The sequence below is a fragment of the Sciurus carolinensis genome, chromosome 10, assembly GCF_902686445.1.
Source record: "Sciurus carolinensis chromosome 10, mSciCar1.2, whole genome shotgun sequence".
Classification (NCBI taxonomy): domain Eukaryota; kingdom Metazoa; phylum Chordata; class Mammalia; order Rodentia; family Sciuridae; genus Sciurus; species Sciurus carolinensis.
Window position 1 is genome coordinate 70,384,028 of NC_062222.1, and position 19,024 is coordinate 70,403,051.

Below are 19,024 nucleotides of genomic sequence, written 5' to 3' on the forward strand. Positions count from 1 at the left end.
ATTAGTTTTCCTCCCATGTCTGAATGTTTATTATAAATTTGTCTTATTTGAAGAAAAAAAAGGCCTATCATTATGAAATCCTATGCTTTGTGGATTTTACTACACCATTTTTAATTTCTACAAGACTGAAGTACTAGGCAAGCTCCTCAGGAAACTACACTGAGATTTCAGCTCATTCCAGTCAGAATGGCAATTATCAAGAATACAAGTAGCAATAAATGTTGTTAAGGATGTAGAGAAAAAGGCACACTCATACGTTGCTGGTGGAACTGCAAATTGGTACAACCACTGTGGAAAGCAGTGTGGAGATTCCTCAGAAAACTTGGAATGGAACCACCATTTGACCCAGCTATCCCACTACTCAGCATATACCCACAGGACTTAAAATCAGCATACTGTAGTGATGTGATCACATCAATGTTTATAGCAGCTCAATTCACAAAGCTAACCTATGGAACCAACTAAGGTTCCCTTCAACAGAAGTTTCCTATATTTTAATCAGATATCCATTACTGTAATGTTAGGGAATATTTTGCATATATATGCAAGCTAGACAAAGATAAGCCTAAGCACCTCAGGAAATAACTTTTCAAAGACATAAATTATGAAATAGCCACAGTGAAATGCCAGTGCTATAACAGATACATTTAAAATGTACCTAAGGGTGGTGCACCATATAAACCAGGGTGATGTGTCACCTTCTCTTCCAAATGTCTTTACAGATGCCATCAGAACAACCACCACCACAGTCTGAGTGGCTAGAAGGAGAATGGAAGCCAAGAAATCTTTACTTATGATAATAAAGTCTAGGTCACTAATTAAGACAGGGAGCAATACGTATTCCCTTTTGAAAGGCAAATATGGCAATTCAGACACTTTTAACAGTTTTGTTAAGGTACAGTTCATATATCACAGAATCCACCCATTTAAAGTAGCAATTCAACATTTTTTGGTATATTCACAGATATGTGCAACCACAGTCAATTCTAGAACATTTTACCTTTTCAAAAAGAAACTGCATATCTTTTGGCTATCACTGCCCTCCAACCTAGCCCACTATCTGAGCCCTAAGCAACATGAATCTATTTTTGGTTCTATACTTTCACATGAATGGAATCATATAATAAATGGTCATTTGTGACTGACTTCTTTAACTTAGCATAATGTTTTCAAGACTCATTCATGTGGTAGCATGTATTTGTGATTCACTTCTTTTTATGAGTAATAATCCATTCTCTGGATCTGCAGTCATGCATTGCATCACATGGAGATGTGTTCTGAGAAGTGTATTGTTAGGCAATTTTGTTATGCAATCATCACAGAGTGCACTTAAACTAAGATGGCTATGATGTCATTAAGTGATATCCTTTTATGGGACCACATTGTATGTGTGGCCCATCTCTGACCAAAGCATCTATTATGTAGAGCATGACTGTACCACATTCTGTTTATCTATTCAACCATGCATGAACATTTGGGTGGTTTCTCCTTTTCATTTTTTTCTTTTTATTTTCTTGATGCTCTCAATTCACGTATACTTGAAAGACTCAAAAATATATTAATTTTAATGAACATACTTTTAAAAACTTCAATTTTCATATACTAAAAAATATACTACCAGTAAACCATGGACCTGTAATTGTGGGCTTTTTGTTACCACAGCACAAGTAATAGATCACATTAGTAAGTTTTAAAGCAGGGAAAGATATGGGTTTTCTTATTAGTACTGTTACAGTGTGACCCTTGGCAAATTATTCACCTACCCTAGGTCTTAAGGACCTAATTCACAAAATGTGGGACAGAAAATAAAATGAAAACATTGGTTTTAAAATATTCTAAATCACTGGAGAACATGATTAATGAAACAATAAGTACAATCTTATATAAGATAAAAAATTTTAGTCACATAAATTTATTGTTTAAAAATCAAACATATCTTTAAAATTTGATCAATGAGCATAGAACTAATTAATATTAATATGAAATTTAAAACCAAGACAATGGTGATGGTGTGCAATCTATCAAAGTCAAAATTCTGTTAGTGTTATGTTATGTATTAATTTTTTAAAAAATCTGATACTCAGAGGAATCACAAAAGAGTTCTTGCAAATTAAACGAGTACCTTAAAAGTTTGCCTTGTAATCTCCTAACACTCTCCAATTAAACAAAGAGGGCCAGGGAAGATTTATTCTTTGGAGCATTGTTTCTATCATGAGTGCTCTATACTAAAATATATCTCTTTAAAAATAAACCCAAATCTATTTGTAAAAACCCTGAAGCACATTATTCCACAGGATAAAATATATAAACTCATTGACTACTAGAGAATCCCTTCCAGGTTCAAAGAATTAAAGATTCCTAGTTAGTTCTTGTCTTAGTCCTACTGGGATTATTTCTGAGAATTCTGGGCTGCTGGCACCACCTGTGGCCACTGATTTTGGAGAGGCTAACAGGATCTCACTCGTTCCTCTTGAAAATACACTTGATGGAAATAATCCCTCAATATAAATCTTCCTTCAGCAGATATTAAGGTACCTCCTAAAACTTAAAGGCCCCAGAAATCTGATGACAGACAGGTACAAGGGGTTCCTTAGAAATAATGAGAACTTTGAAAAGATACATCATTATGGCCCCCACAAATCTCTAACCCTGGAGGTGACAGCAAATTTGTACCAGTTGCATATATGCCTCTTATGCCGTGAGGAATCCTCTGCTAGAACATTGGGCTGGGATCTCAGCCTATGGCTCTTTTTGAATGTTTTCCATGGTCACTTGTCATTTTAGTTTATGAATAGGGTGGCCACATAAATTGTCATACAAGTTAAGACACTGTGCAAGTGAAAGCTAACACTGTGCGTAATCATCCTGGTCTGATAGTTGTAAACAGACTGTCACCCAGCAAGCAGGAATATAAAGATCACCCTGCTTAGGAAACTCCCTCTTTCCTAAGAGAAGATACTATTAAAAACTAGACAAATTAAGGACATGTATCATTAATCTAGTAAGAGATCAACATGTCTTCGTTGAATCTTTCTATTTTAGTCTTCCTGTTTTGTTTGCTTTCTTAGTGGAGCTGGGATCAAATCCAGTGCCTAGCATATACTAAGAATGCACTCTACCACTGAGCTACACCCATAGCTCAGTACTTATTATTTTAACTCAACCTAACTTTACAATTTCTTCAACTGAGTTTTTTAAATTATCCTAAAATATAAAATGCTGAGTCAGCTTAAGAAGCATCAACTATATGTTCAGAGGAAAAATTCACTTTGTGAATTTAGGTGCTGATGGTACACAAGAGAATATATATATAAAAAAGGGGGGGAATTATAATTGGTGTATTAAATGTGAATTTCACTTAAAATTATTTTTAACAATATCAACAAAAGAATTAGGCTTTGTATTCTTGGAAATACATGTCATTGTAGATAAATATATTTGTATCTTTTTTGGGTTCCACTTATAGAAATTTTTATTTAAATAATTTTTGTTTATATCATTCTAGTTTATATTTCTCACCTGATCAAAATCATATCCTTTATCTTTTCTTCATCCTTTTTGTTCTATTCATAGCACCTTTTAGCTTATTATTCACATGATGCATTCTCAACAGTGTATTAAGATGTTTTTGAAACTCACTATCAAATCTACACATATTTACCCAATTCAAAGCATTTTTTAAAAACTCCAACACTCATCAGATTTTCATCAAAAGATTTGGCATTCTGTTTTGATGCCATTGAGCATCTGGGAATTGGGATATCTTCTAAAGCTATCAGTAAAATTTTGCTTTATATCTAGATGTTCTCAACTAATCTATTTTTATGGTATGCTTCCTATTACTGTTTACCATTAGCAAAATGGAAAAATTCAAATCCAAAAAAATTCAACAAATTTAGGGAAGAAGTTAGTTATTAATGATATGCAATCTGAATTAAAACTGAAAGAGTTACATAAACATGTATCTGACAATAAGGTGAATAATTTTCTACATATTTTAATAGTCACCCATTTGAATATAGGAACCGATTGTAACATCAACCAGAGGAAAGGAAAGAATAGGTTTGGTCTAACGTTCTGATTTTCTATGACTTTAAAATATGCTCACCTCCTCCAAAAGGTCCCCATATGACTCGGCGGATGGACTTCACCCAGTCTTCCATATCATTCTGGGTGCTCGCCATGAGGAGGTAGCTCTCATGATTTGCTGTCATTCGATCTCGATCGCCTCCTGTAAAAACACATGAGCACATTCAGTTTGAAGATTCATCCAAAGATTCTTCATCATTAGCCTCCTAGGGAGTCCCTAAAACACAGACTGTGCCTAATGCAGTCAGCCCTAGGTCCTACCTAGTGACTTGGAAATATTTACCATAGTTTCCAAACGAGGGAAGAAAACTGCTTAAAAAGGAAAGGCTCTAATGTTTCCAAGAGAAAGCTAGACAACTAATGTCATTTCCCAAACAAAGCCTGGATTTTTTTGTCCTAGCAACAACCCATAGGCCTGCATTAACTCATAATCCAATCTATTCACACATTTGCTGAATAGGGTGGAACTGCAGAGACATAGTGAAAGAGGGAGAAGGTGGGATAGTGGTCCACAGAGCTTGGATTTTCATTTGCAGCAGGGGTTATACACTTGAGTGCACACAAGGCCAGGCTACCAGGATGTCATGGTTGAGTGTAAAAGAGAGAGTCAATATCTGTAGATGACATTTGACCAAGAGTCTTCCTCCACCTCCCTTCTATATGAGGAACCTCATTTCTCTCAGGTCACAACTTCAGGAGGGCAAAGAAAGAATGAAGAGAAAGAAGACGCATAGCCATGAAGGCCAACTCAACACTCTGATGACCCTGACACCTGAGAGTGATCTTTTGGAAACTCCTCACAGTGCCTCCCTGTACAAGTCCATGGTTTCTTTTATTTTTTCCCCCCAAATAATCCATATATTTAAAATCCTATATAATATCTAATATCAACTTTGAAATGCTAGACTACCAAAGCATGGAATTTAATTTCTTAGAAAATTTTTTTTATTGTGCATTGAATGGTGACTTAACCTTCACCTTTATAAAACAAGGACAACAACATACCATCTTGAAACTGGTCTTGAGGCATGGTTGTCCTTGCAAACTTGTTTTATGTGAAAGGGTTGTTGCAGAAGAAAAATGTCTTCATGCTCTGAAAATAGTGTTGTTCCACAAAAGGAATGATTAAAGAAATGGAATAGTAACTAGCCGAATTCTCATAATGTTAATATTATTTTGAGTTCTTGGATCCTCAAATAGTTATTGACATTTAATTTTCACTAAGTATTTTAAACGTGCCTTGGGTTGAATTAATCAATATTCAAGTGTTTGGTTAAAATATTGTTTGTTTGTAGGTGGATCTGAATACCACTGGGGGAGGAGTTTACAGGCATAAATTGATAATAGACACCCCTGTTCTCTCCCCGTCACACGTAACCTAATTCCCACATACCTCTGAAAGCAATAAGTATATAAAAAGAGTCTGTAACCTGAACTCTGTAGGTTTCCCTGGGTTGAGAAGTATAGCTATTCTAGCACTGATATAAATTGGTAAAAGAGGCATAAAGTCAAGGAAAAGCAGTCAGTTGCAGCCAACCACTTGTACACTAGAGTTGATATTTCACATTTTAATACAAATAGATGGAAGCAGGGAGAGGTTCCAAAAGGGACCACATTAAATAGGTTTCCTAAGGTTGACAAATCTCTTGAATAAACAAGACTAGCCTTCTCACATCAGAGAGAAAATCTATTAGGGAAACAATGATCCTCTTATACCTCAATCATCATTTTAAGCAACTTGAATCTGAAAAACCATAGAGAGGAGTCAGAAAATCCCAGCATCTGCAGTTCTATCTTGTATTAGATGTTTGACCTCCGGGGTATTACATAAATTCTGGAAACTCAATGTCTTTAATCATACTTTAGAAGTAATAATCCCTACATAGTCAATTTTTGGGAGAATTCGACAGAATAAAGTACATAAAAATAAAAATACTAGCACTGTGTTAGTGTAAACTAGAAATTCTGTAAATATTAATTGCATCTTCCTTCTCTTTCTCCCACCATCCCACTGCAAAAGAGACATATTACATTAAAATGATCTCAGAAAGCCATTACATCTAATAAATACTTGGAAACAGTCAATAATAACAAGGATCTTTTTAAAAAAATTATTATACACATACACATAAAATACATATTAAAATTATATACTGCCCATATATGTAAATATACCACATATTAATATGTATAGGCATGGTTGTCTGACATGTAAGTGGCAGAGATAACTAAATGGCGACGTAAAATGATGCTTTATTTGGCATGGCACAGTAAGTACTAAGAATCTATTCTGTGTTCTCATTTACTTACACCACAGTTCTGAGCAAAAACAATTACCATTTTGAAATCAGAATATTTTAATTGTTGTCTTTGCCTGGAGGATGATTAGCAATTCAGACAGCAATATCCTGCTGTGTCACTCCCAGCCCAGGCAAAAACAACCCCAGTAATGAGAATGAGTGACAGCCCTTAGAGCTGGTGTTTCTGCCTCAAAATAGAGGAAAAAGAGAATGATAAGCACAACTGGCCATTATTCCCTGACTTTTTATTTGATTCTTTATCTCTGCCAGTGATGTTGCGTGTCTGACCCTGAATCTCTTTTAGACTGCCAATCACAGATATAAAATCCCATCTGTGAATTTCACCCATGGATATAAATCTCAATTTCTCAGTGTATTACAAGAAAAAAGATTTAGAAAAATATTTTCTACAAGTCTTGGTGGAAATACAGATTTGTTACTAAGAAGGTGATCAAAATGATTATCTAGATTTATACAGTAGTACCTCAATACTCACACTTTCACTTTCTGAGGTTTTAGTTACTTACGATTTAATGAGGTCTTAAAATAGTAAATGGAAAATTCCAGAAGAGAACAATATAGATTTTAAATAACTGTTACTATAATATATGGTTATAAATTTTCTGGTTTTGCTATTAATTTCTTACTGTACTTAACATATATTAAACTTTATCTTACGTATGGATGTATAGGAAAAAACACTATATAAAATACAGGTATTCCACTATGGGTACTGCAACATAACCACCAGGGATAAAGTGTAATTACTGGACAGATATAAACCAGAAAATCTGTACTAAAAATAGGTCATTTCTAACTGAAGATGGCATCTGTTGCATTTATCTCTGTTCTAAAGCCTGGTACTGTGACTTATAATTAAAAGGGCTCAAAACAACTTATCAAATACATGATTCGATAAATGAATAAACTCAGAATTTTAACTTTGAACAATGCAGATCAAGTTGGCTCTTTATGGGACTCAATGTTCCATTTAGCCATCGTAGAATTCAAAACATTGTAAAAGGTGAAAAACAAAACAAAATAAAAACCCCCATCAAACTCTTTAATTGGAGTTTCAGTTGTCTTCAATCCATACAGTATCTATAAATAAATATAGGCAGGTATGGATTATATCATGTTATATAAGCCAGCACACATTCTCCATTCTTCAGTTTTGCTTTAACATAAATACCTATGCAGTTTTAATTTTTGTAAAACTACTTTAAATGATGGTGATTTACATACATTTTAAAGGATACATTATTACCTTTTAGATGGTAACTAATGTTGGTAGCAATGCTTTAGTGTTATTGTTAACACTACAAGAATTTATGATTTTAAGTAAACTAAGTTCCATCATTCCATTTTACTTGTTTATATTTAATAGAAAGCATTTGCACATTTCATTGAAATTTTCTGTATGTTTTTGTTTGATATGCATTTTTGTTTCTAGAAATAAAATAGATTCTCTGAAAAAAAATGAAAACATGATTAACTTCAGTAAAAACTAAGCACAGATTAAGAAAAGCCTAATGAATTTAATAGAAAAGTCTTTTTATCTAAAATTAAGAGGTAGTTTAAAGAAAACTATAAAAGAAAATAAATTATTCAAAAAAGAAGCTCAAATATCCAATAAATATATGAAAAAAATTTGTTTAGTAGCTACAAAATAATAGGTTTAGAAGATATTGAACAAATTTGCAAAGAATTTCTGCCACTTGGAAGTGGTATGCCAAGATATATATGACCATTGCTTACAGGATTATTGATAATATTCTCATGATACAATTGCTAAAATCAGATTTTAAAGCTTATTAATACGTTTTTATTACACAAAAGTAAATATTAAAATTTTACATGACATTTCAATTTTCATATAAGTAAAAAGAAAAATAGGATACTTAATTGAAATACATAATAATTTTAAAGGTTACCTGTGAATGCTAGGATTGAGAGTTCTCTTTTTGTTTCCCTTTCTACATTTGTGTACTTTCCAGATGTTCAAACTTATATTATTTTATCATCCATGCATTATTCTAGATGTTCCCTTAACCCCTAGTCAGGTTATATTTGGGATAATAACCTATGCTTAAATGACAGTTAATGTGCCTATCATGTTGTTTTTTGTTTGTTTGTTTATTTGTTTGCTTGTTTGATATAAGATTTTTTAGGGAAACTTACAAAGAACCAGCCAAAATCACTGGAGTCATTCCAGTCTACCTCTTTTAGGTAACATGGACTAAACCTGTTAGAATATTAAATTTTCTACTCAGAGGTGTTCCCATTGCCTTTTTTCTGAACATGTGATGTATGAAGAAGCATGGCTTCCAACTGACCATGGTAAGAAAGGCACCCACCCCCATATGAGATGATGAGTGCTTCCTTTATGAATATGTATGATTATCCCTAGTAAAATACCTTGTTTCTGTTAGTTTTTCAACACTGTAACTAAATAACCTGACATGAACAACTTGGAGGAGGAAAGGTTTATTTAGGTTCAAAGTTTCAGAGGTTTTAGTCATGATGGCACACTCCATTGTTTTGGGTCTTAGGTGAGGAAAAACATCATGGCAGAAGGCCTTGGTAGAGAAAAGCAACTCTGCTCATGGCAGAAAGGAAGGAGAGAGAAAGAGAGAGGGAGAGAGGGAGAAAGGGAGAAAGAGAGAGTGAAAGAAAAAGAAAAAAAGGACGAGGGGAGGAAGGAAGGAAGGAAGGAAGAAGGAAGGGAGGGAGGGAGGGAGGGAGGAAGGAAGGAAGGAAGGAAGGAAGGAAGGAAGGAAGGAAGGAAGGAAGGAAGGAAGGAAGGGAGGGAGGGAAAGTGAAAGACAGGGAGGGAGGGAGGAAGTAAGGAAGGAACTGGGACAAGCTACAGTTCCCAAGGGCTTACACCTGAGGAAACACAACCATATACTAGGTCCACCTCTTACATTTTCCGCAACCTCCCAATAGTCCATCAAATTATAAATCCAAACTATAATATTTTCTTTGCTCAGAGAGACACCCTGAGAATTATTTCTGTCCAGTGTTCTCCTTACTTTCTGCAAAAAACAGAAAACCTTTCTTCTCTCTTTTATCACCTGATTGTGCATATTGTGCATATTTTCATCACCTGATTATGTAGTTATGGTTCTACCATACATTAATTCTTATCAGAGAAAAAAAGAATTATTGAAAGGAACAGATGATAGAACCTCTAAAGTCATGAAGTCTCTAAAAAATAAAAATCCAAGGTGAGCTGGAATGTAAATATCACTAACCATTGCAGTTTAACATTGTTCAATGTAAGCCAGGTCTAGCTATTTGGCAGGCTGAGGCAGAAGGATTGTTAGTTTGAAGGCAGCCTAGGTAATTTAGTAAGACTCTATCCCAAAGTAAACAAACAAACAAACAAACAAACAAAACACATTAAAAGGGGGGATTGCAGCAGATATACAACAGTGGTAGAGTACTTGCCTAGCAAGCACAAGGCCATGGATTGGCTGCCACAAGTGAGAAGTTTCCTCTGTCATGTGCTACCCACTATGATGTACTGTTCTGCCATGGGCCCAAACACAATGGACTGAAACCTCTGAAACTATGAACCAATAAATCTTGGAGCCTTATACGTTTTCTGTCTCAGGTATTTTGTCACAGTGGTAGAAAGCTGACTAAAACAGTCTTAAAGTGAATTTTTGCTACTTTTCTTTAAAGGAACATAATTGTAAGTTGTCACTAAAATTGTGAAGTAAGAAGTAAAACAATTTCTCAGAAGTGACATGTTTATAAGTGTATCTTCTTCAGTAAACAAACTTTTAAAAACATGCAGTGAATCCAATGTTTACATTTAATTTTTTTTAAAAGTTGCTCAAAGAAAACTGCAGTTTCAGACATTTGAGTTAGTTTCCAAAACATGATCACAGTACAGACCTGAGGGCATTTTAGTAAACACCTCTAATGCTGTTAATAATTTCAAGGATAAAATGTTTCCTCATTCCTAATTGCAAATTAGGTCAGAGCTAGGCTGTTACACTATCAATTTTCTTATAGATTTCAGAGGGATATTTTAAAGTTCTAGTAGAGTTACTAATTTTCACTCAAGCATTTAAATTTTTAAGAATTACTTTTGTCAAAACTTAGTTTGGGTCTTTATTTTTGGTGGAACTCTAATGATGATCTGCAAGAATTAAAGTATTTCTGGAGCATTATCAGTGGAAAGTTACTGAAATGAAAACCATTTATTCCTCTTATGGAGACTGATATTTGGAAAACGACTAGAATTAACATAAACAGCAAATTAAGGACTTCTCTGGATACTATCACTTGTAAATAAATAACAACAACAAAAGTAATAACTCACAATTCACAAAATAGACCGGAGAACAATTCAATTCAAATTCAATACTCTTTTTCATAATTAAATTGTGTTTATTATAGAGATTTTGTCACCTGACAATTAAAATTTTTGATATGTCTTTCTTAATTAAGCTTTTGTTTAACAAAATAGCAGAAGGGCAAAATTTCAACTCATTGTCAATTAAAAAACTGTATAACTCTGCAATAAGAATATTTTTAAATTCCTAAGCTATAAAGGAGGATTAATTAACAGCCTTGTAAATAGTAAAGTTATATAACTCTACAGTAAGATTTCTTAAATATTTTAAACTTCTAAACCAAAATCATGAGAATTAAGTAAGGACCCAGTGGCAGTATTATGTTAGCTGTCTAAAAAACAAGTGCATAAAAAACACATTACTAAATGGTGTGTTGTATTATAATAAAGTTAGTGGTACCTCTAAATTTCGTAGTAATCTATCATATCACTTGACATATTATTTAAATCCTCAACTAGGTCATAGCATTTTCATAATAAGGAAACATCTGTAGTACATGGCTCAAAGTAGCTATAAATGAATACTTACTTGACTATTATAGATTGATAGGTATATATTAATCATGGTAGATTTCTAAGAATTCAATTTCAAAATGATTTGTGAGGAATGTGTCTCCTCACTACATATATATGAAGAATTGGCCTTAAAATACTATACTGTCCAAGTTGATTTTGGCTTTCTCTTCCTCAAATTGCACTATAAAAATATTTTTTAAATGTTATAATTGAATTAACAGGACTGCCTTGATCAAACTGCAAATACAAATATTTGCTGAAAAAGAAGAATTGCAAAATGATAAGAGTGTGACAAGAAAGTCAGACTCCTGAATTCAGAAAAGACATTTATCAGCTGCAAGATCCATTATCTTCAACTGAGGGTGTGCTAGCTCCCTCCTCAAAGTGTTATTGTGTATTAATGGAATGAATAATACTATGAAACACTTCAAGTAGTGTTTGGGATATAGTTTGTTCTGTTTTTTTTCTTATTGCTTTATTTAATTTTAATCCTATTTTTTCCATAAACTAAATATTTGTAAACTGATGTCTTTTAAAATTATAGGAAGGCAGCTTATTTTTGGAGAAATGCTATTCTGAATATGTTTTTAAAGGAATCTAAGAAAGTAGATATTGATTTATTTTTCAAGTAAATGTGGATTTTCATATTGATCATGTTGTCAACAGTACAATTGTGATACATTCACTTTTATTATTTTTGATACATTTACTTTTACATGGCTAATGAAACCTCTAAAATTTCCAATAGACTTAAGTTTTTATTTAACTAATTAAAAGAACTCATTCTTTTAAAAAGCATAGTATTTGTGCCTAGCACATTATTGATAAGAAATATGGAATTGGATAATAAATTGTATTTCAAGTTGTATTTGGAAGTCAACGGGATTTTAATTTAAGTTCAACAATGTATTCTCATTCTTGTCAAAGATTTAGAATCTAGTGACTTTCTTCTCAGTATCTAAATAAATTCCTCTGATTGAAATTTCCGAGAAGTACAGGTAGAACATTTCCTTGACAGAGTTGAAGTATCTAGAGTTTATGCCACCTTCTAATTTAACTTAACTCAAGTTCAGAGCCCAATTAATTAAAGACTCTGATTGGTATAGAAAGACAGGTAGACTAGATGACATTTACAGTCAGATCAGTGTTTCTCCAACTATTATGGGATGGAGTCACAAGAGAATGTAAAGACTGACAGAATCAGGACGTAAATAGAATACCACTCAGTGTCACAGTCGCAAGGCAGGGAGTTTGCTGATTGCATAAATCTAAAAAAAAAACAAGTAAACTTTTTTTTTTTTTTTCCTTAACAGGAGGTCTCTTAAGAGTACAAGAGATGACTTGAAATATGAAAAAAAAAATGGTGAGGGATTTAGGCATTTTTTAATGAGCCAGGAAGTTCAAAACAGAAACCACTGAGGAAACTGACAAAGGGGCAAAAGATTCCTCAGGAAGGGGGGAGAAATCCTTTGGAGTTCTACTAAACTTTTTTCTTCCCATAAACCTGGTAATAAACCCTCCACAGCAGTATTTCTCAAAGTGTGATGAAAACGACAGATAGGAAACAGCCTTAGCGGGACTTGGGAACCTGATAAAAATGAGAATTCTTGGGCCCCACCCCAGATCAGTTTAATCAGAAACTGGCAGTAGGAACCCAGCAGTCTGTACTTCAAGATTCCTGCCAGGTGAATATGATACATCACGAATTTTGAGAATAGCTGGTCTTGTAAGAGAATTTGTTGTAGCAGATTGAGGCTATAACTTTTAGAATTCATGTATTTCAACCACACTCATCCTGTTAGCTTGTATCCATGTCTTATTCTTTCAGTGACAGCCATTCAGTCAGAAAGTACTAAGATTTAAAGCTATGGATCACATAACTTATCTAATTGCCTATTTGCATTGTAAATGATTAACATTCTGAAACTAGTTCTGCAAGGACATGCCATTCAAGTTGTTATTAGCGAGTCTGGCAAATTTGTGAGCCTCATGCATTAAAGATACCTTACTTTTATCAAGTCAAACATTAAGGCATTTCTTTTTGCATTTGAATATAAATTCATTATTCCTCTTTCCCTGGTGCACAAAATTTGATGAGTTAAACAGAACATTGAATTTGGAGAGACAGGCCACATTTGAAGATCTAGATTAAAATGCTAAAATCCATTTTAAAAATTCCCTCATATCCCACTCCTTTTATTGTTTTTGAATATTAAAAATCTGCAAGGCTAATAATATTGCCAGTTGGCAATTGCAGGGCAAATTAATTTACAAATTATCTTTATTTCCCTTGATCTATTGGGTTTTTACAATAACCCTGGGAGGTGAAGCAGAGAATGTATTCTTCTAGGGAACATATCTGTGGAGCACCTGCTGTTGTTCCAGTCACTATTCTAGGTTCCAAGGCTGCAGCAGAGAACAGAGAAAAGGTTGGAGCTCAGAGTAGGGTCTGGACCAAAGACACTGATTTGGAAAATACCAGTTTGATGCTACTTGAAGACAGTGACCTGAATGATGTCCCCAGGGAAGACTGTAGCAAGAATGGAGAAGAGACATAGGAAAGACTGAGTTAAGAAAGTGAGCAAGTGAGACCAATGCTGTTGGGAAGGGGACTTAGTGAGTATAGACCACTAAATTAGAAAAAATAAAGTCACTGGATAGTTCAACATGTGAATGGTCAGATGACATAAAGTGAAAACTGACAACTTTGAAAGAACTGCTTCAATCTACCAGGCCAGCATGAATAAAATTCTGAACATTCATAAGCTTATGGAGGACAAAAGAACAGAAAGAGTCAGTAAAACTGACCCTTCTAGACATTTCCATGTATGGCAGAGCAGATGAATGGAGGCAGCAGTTAGTGGATGAGTGAACTGTAGTACAAAGTAAAAAATTAGAAATATTAAAGAATGTTTGTGTGCCTAACAGGATTACTCTTTGAAAGAAAACTAAATAGCATTGGAGAGCAATTTCTTTATACCTCTGTCAGGGGGGCAGAATAAAAATGGAAAGGGGCTAAACTTACAAATCATTTTTAAGTTAATTTTATTATTTTTATTTAAACACAATTTTTAGTATTTATTCAATGAGAGAGTTTTGGCAACTTAGATTAATTGGAACAATTTTCTTCATGCAACATCTCTCTCTTAGGTTTCATTGCCACAGATGCTAATTATCCAATTTTACATGGCAGTTTTACAGAGTGTATTTGGGTATACAAAAAAGAACTCCTATTTTAAAATAAAATACTATAATAAATACTGCAAAATTTAATTAACCAACAAATGACAACTAGTGATCATTATAATCTTTTAAAATTAAAAGAAACCTTTGACTTCAGTTTGAATTTTGTTCTTTTATGCAACTAAAATTCTTTTTACAATCAGAACAGGACAACTGTGCAGTATGCTTTGTCTCCCACAGTTTACATCTGGCTCTTCTGAATTACATAAGTTCTATGTATGTGTGTGTTTGAGAGGGCAGGATGTAAAATACATCTAAGTTCTGGGATTTTTCTCAGCCCTCTAGGTAAAGGCATACTGCTTCACAGGGCACAGAGCATCTGTATAACACATCAAAATCTAACATGGACATGAACATTGGTGATTCAGAACTAACCAACTGGGTGACTTCACAAAATGTAAGCTATTTTCCCAATGAGAAATGTTAAAAACAAACTCTGTTTACCCAATTCTTCAACTTATGTCTGGAGTTATGGGTCTCACCTAATTATCCCATTCTAATTACAAATCTTTCCAAAAGGAGTGGGGGTGGAAGGTCATTTATTGCTCTCAAATTGACTAGATACATAAGCATTCCTTTAAAGAATATTCCTCTGTATCTGCTTTTTAATCCAAGTGCTGTATATTAATAATATAAACTTAAGCAAGGATATGGATGAAAATCTGAAAAATTTTTGAAACTCATTCTCAATAACCATTTGGAGGTAGGTGGAAATGTTTACAGTCTTATGTTTAAAAATTACAACAAATGATCATTTAAAGAGAACCATTGTAAGTTGAAACATTTTAACATATTTTAGGACCTCCTTTATACCTCTCAAATAATATGCCACTACTTCCTAAACCTTAAAAAATGGTGGCTGTCATTAGCAAAGTGAATTATAACATTTACCAAAAACAACAAGGTCTTCCAAGTTCTCATAATAATCCACTGATCAATAAATGTGCTAGAAATTTTAAAAGTCACCTAGTTTTTATGTTATTTGGAATAACTGAATCCAAATACAACTGTCTCAAAATTAAAAAGAAACAAGGCAAGGAAAAGCTCCAAGAAATTCCTCCAGACCTGTAATATTGCATTCATTTTCTGTCATGCATTATCTTTCATATCTAATTAATACTACTTTGAATTCCTAAAATGCTATAATTTTCAAGACACCTGCAATAAATTAAAAATTTGATTCTTCCTGCTGATAGATTTATGCTATGCCCTTCATAATTTTGAGTAATCAGGCAGAATTGACAACAATTCAGCCCAGCATATAATAAATTAGCATTTAATGAACATTTATAGGTATGTGCAGTAATATTGGAAGTCAGTAAACCAGTTGCTGATTAGGGGCATCACATTCAATTAATAGGTAATTATCATACTAAGTCAGGCTAAACTTGGAGTACAGACTGGCAGATTGACAGGCAAATTGTCAAACTAAGGGCAAGATTTCTTAAACATATCCAATGATACCTATCAAGAGTATTTTTCCTAATATAATTGAAGAAAACCTCCAAAGAGGTAATAGATTTGTGCTATCTTTCCCTCTCTTATCTGGGGGGAAGAACATGCACATGCACGTACATTCACATATCCCAAAAAAGAAAAAGAAAGGTCACATAGAGCCAGCTATTTACTGATGAAGAATATCTTGTAGTTGAAAGCAAGATTGAATCAAGATCACTGGATTTCTCTTTGGTAGATCCCACAAACACTTCTAAGTTAGAAAACTCAATAATTTAGATAATAGAAAAAAAATGAAGCCTATTCAGAAGATCTGAAGCAAGCAACATTTAAACTCTTAACTTTAAAACCAGATCTGAAAACACAGTCATTTGTGCTGATATTTGTTAGAGGTATTTCTTTTCTTCTTCTTATTATTTTTTTTTGCTCTAGATAGACCTGATACCTTTATTTTATTTATTTATATGCAGTGCTGAGAATCAAACCCAGTGTCTCAACATGTGCTAGGTGAGTGCTCTACTACTAAGCTACAATCCCAGCTCCTTATTTCAGGTATTTATTATATCAATGAATAGAGAATTAAATTATATAGCTCCATTTATTAAAGATATTACTTATTATTCTTTAACATGTCTGCAAACTGGAACTAAAAATATATCAAAATTCATGTGGGTAAGACCTCTCGAAATTTTGTGACATAGTTAACTTTAAAACTAATGTATGTTCATTTTTTTTTAATTTTTTTAATTAACTGGAGATTTTTGTAGATCAAATATTCCTCAGTACTCTGTTTTCCTGGCTCCCTAAACATGTTGTCTATGGCGGGCTGTGTATCTCAATCAAATCTCCCTACGTCTCTTCAGAAGACTTTTCTACATGACTCTTATTTAAAATTCTACCAAGAACTCCCAGCCATTGTCTCTTGGGCTGGACACACCCTTTTATAGTGTTTTTTATTATTAGAGCAGTGTTCTTTTACTATTGGTTGTAATTCCCTTAAGCCCCACCCACCCTTTTGTAAGTAATTCCTTTATATAGAAACCTTCCTCAAATTATCCTACTTCAAATTTGGCATTTTTTTTTTTTTATTTAAGACTCTGATATATTTAAGTTTGGTAAATGATACATTTTGCACCCTTTAAATCACAACATTCTTTTCCATTCTAAAAGTCAAAGAATCTAGAAATTTCACTGCAAATAAACTTACTATTAGTTTAACACTATACCCACTGATATTTATATACTTTAAGGATGGTGATGAGTTCAAAATAATTGATGACACTCTCTATGCACCAGGATCTTACTAAAGAGGCAAAGCAAGCAATGGGGAAAATGATACAGAAAGCATGAACTGAACAGTCAGGTGCCAATGTTTCTGATACAATAAGTAAGAGGTATCACTTGTTAAGAAGGAAAGAACATCACATAGTATCCCACAAATATATACAATTTTTATGTTTTTATGTATACATTCAAATTAATTTTAAAATAAATAAATATGTATTCTCAGAGGGAAAAGAGGGGTGGGAGGGGTGAGGGGGGAAGGGAAAAAAATAATGAATCAAACATCATTGCCCTATGTAAATGTATGATTACACAAATGGTATGCCTTGACTCCATGTACAAATAGAGAAACAACATGTATCCCATTTGTATACAATAATAATAAAAAAAATATGTATTCTCAGGGAGAATGTTCTGAAAGACAGGGAAATTGAAAAGTGTTTTGATAAATAATCCCAAAGTCAAGGCAGATGAGAAAAGGGATAAAAATGCACATGGAGCTTTGTGTACCTGACCACCTGACTCAGATTCTCTTTTAATGTAGCCGTCTCAGGTCAAGTTGGCTCTCACCTGCTCTGGACTTTCTCCAGCTCAAGTTCAAATTCTAAAAGGTTCCCTTCACTGTGCTTCCCCAACCCCAAAGTATTCTCTTTTGTCCCAGTTCCCCGAGTTTTTCATTACTCTTCCTGTGTATTGCCATCTTTTCCCAGACTCACTCTTTGCATAGAACTGCTCTGTTATTAGAGGATCCTGGGATACAGCAGCAAACCCGCAGCAGGCAGCACTTCTGAGATGAATTCATCTTGAGCCATGCTACAGCAGTCTCCTGTCCACAGTGGATATCTTTCATAAACCCTGGTGGACCTCCGAAACCATGGAGAGTTCTGAACCCTCCATACACTGATTTTTCCTATATAGAAACACTTAGGATAAACTTAACATTTTGCTTAGAGGAATCACTTTACAGTCTTTAGCATATCTCAAGAGCCAGCATCACTACTCTTGCATTTTGGGTATCAATGATTGAGTCAAATAAGGGTTACTTGAACAAAAGTATTGTGATATCAGAACATTTGATCTGATAACTGATGTAACTTTTAGGCAATAATGGGCAGGCAGCTATAGGGCTCCTGGGTGGGATGGAGTGGTATTGTGAGATTTTATCACGTTACTTAGAATGACATGCAACTTAAAACTTATGAATTATTTCTGAAATTTTCCATTTAATATTTTTATATGGAAGTTAACCACAGGTAATGGAAACCTAGGTGAAACTGCAGATAAGCAGGCACTAAATTAAGCAAACCAGGCATACAAAGATGCTCAGAGCCAGGCATGATGGCATACAACTGTAATCCCAGCAATTTGAGAGGCTGAGGCAGGAGGATCACAAGTTCAAAGCCAGTCTCAGTAACTTAGTGAGGTCCTAAGTAATTTAGCAAGACTCTGTCTCAAAATAAAAAATAAAAAAAAAGACTGGGGATATGGCTCAGTGGTTAAGTGTCCCTGGATTCAAGTCCTGCTACCAAAAGGCACGGGGAGACTAAGAAATATGTTGTTCATAAGTAACCAGTCTGCTGTCTACTAGAGAAAATACATAAATGAGTCATTTAATTTCTATTCCAAATAAAAATGAAAATTCTTGGTAAATACAATGTTTTTATACACACTCATACCTGCATACACACACACACACACACACACACACACACACACACACACACATCTTTGCCAGGAACTATGTGTCAGACAAGGATTATTTTGTAGA

The 19,024-nt window shown here is 33.9% G+C and overlaps 1 protein-coding gene across 4 annotated transcripts in view; it reads right to left on the minus strand.

The window, feature by feature from the left end:
• Positions 1-19,024, minus strand: part of Arhgap24 (Rho GTPase activating protein 24) — an 807,091-nt gene that overhangs the window by 71,437 nt on the left and 716,630 nt on the right. For all 4 annotated transcript variants that reach the window (XM_047566946.1, XM_047566945.1, XM_047566948.1 and 1 more), the window contains one exon: positions 4,109-4,231. In XM_047566946.1, the coding sequence (XP_047422902.1) occupies positions 4,109-4,231 (123 nt within the window). The remainder of the gene's footprint in view (positions 1-4,108; positions 4,232-19,024) is intronic.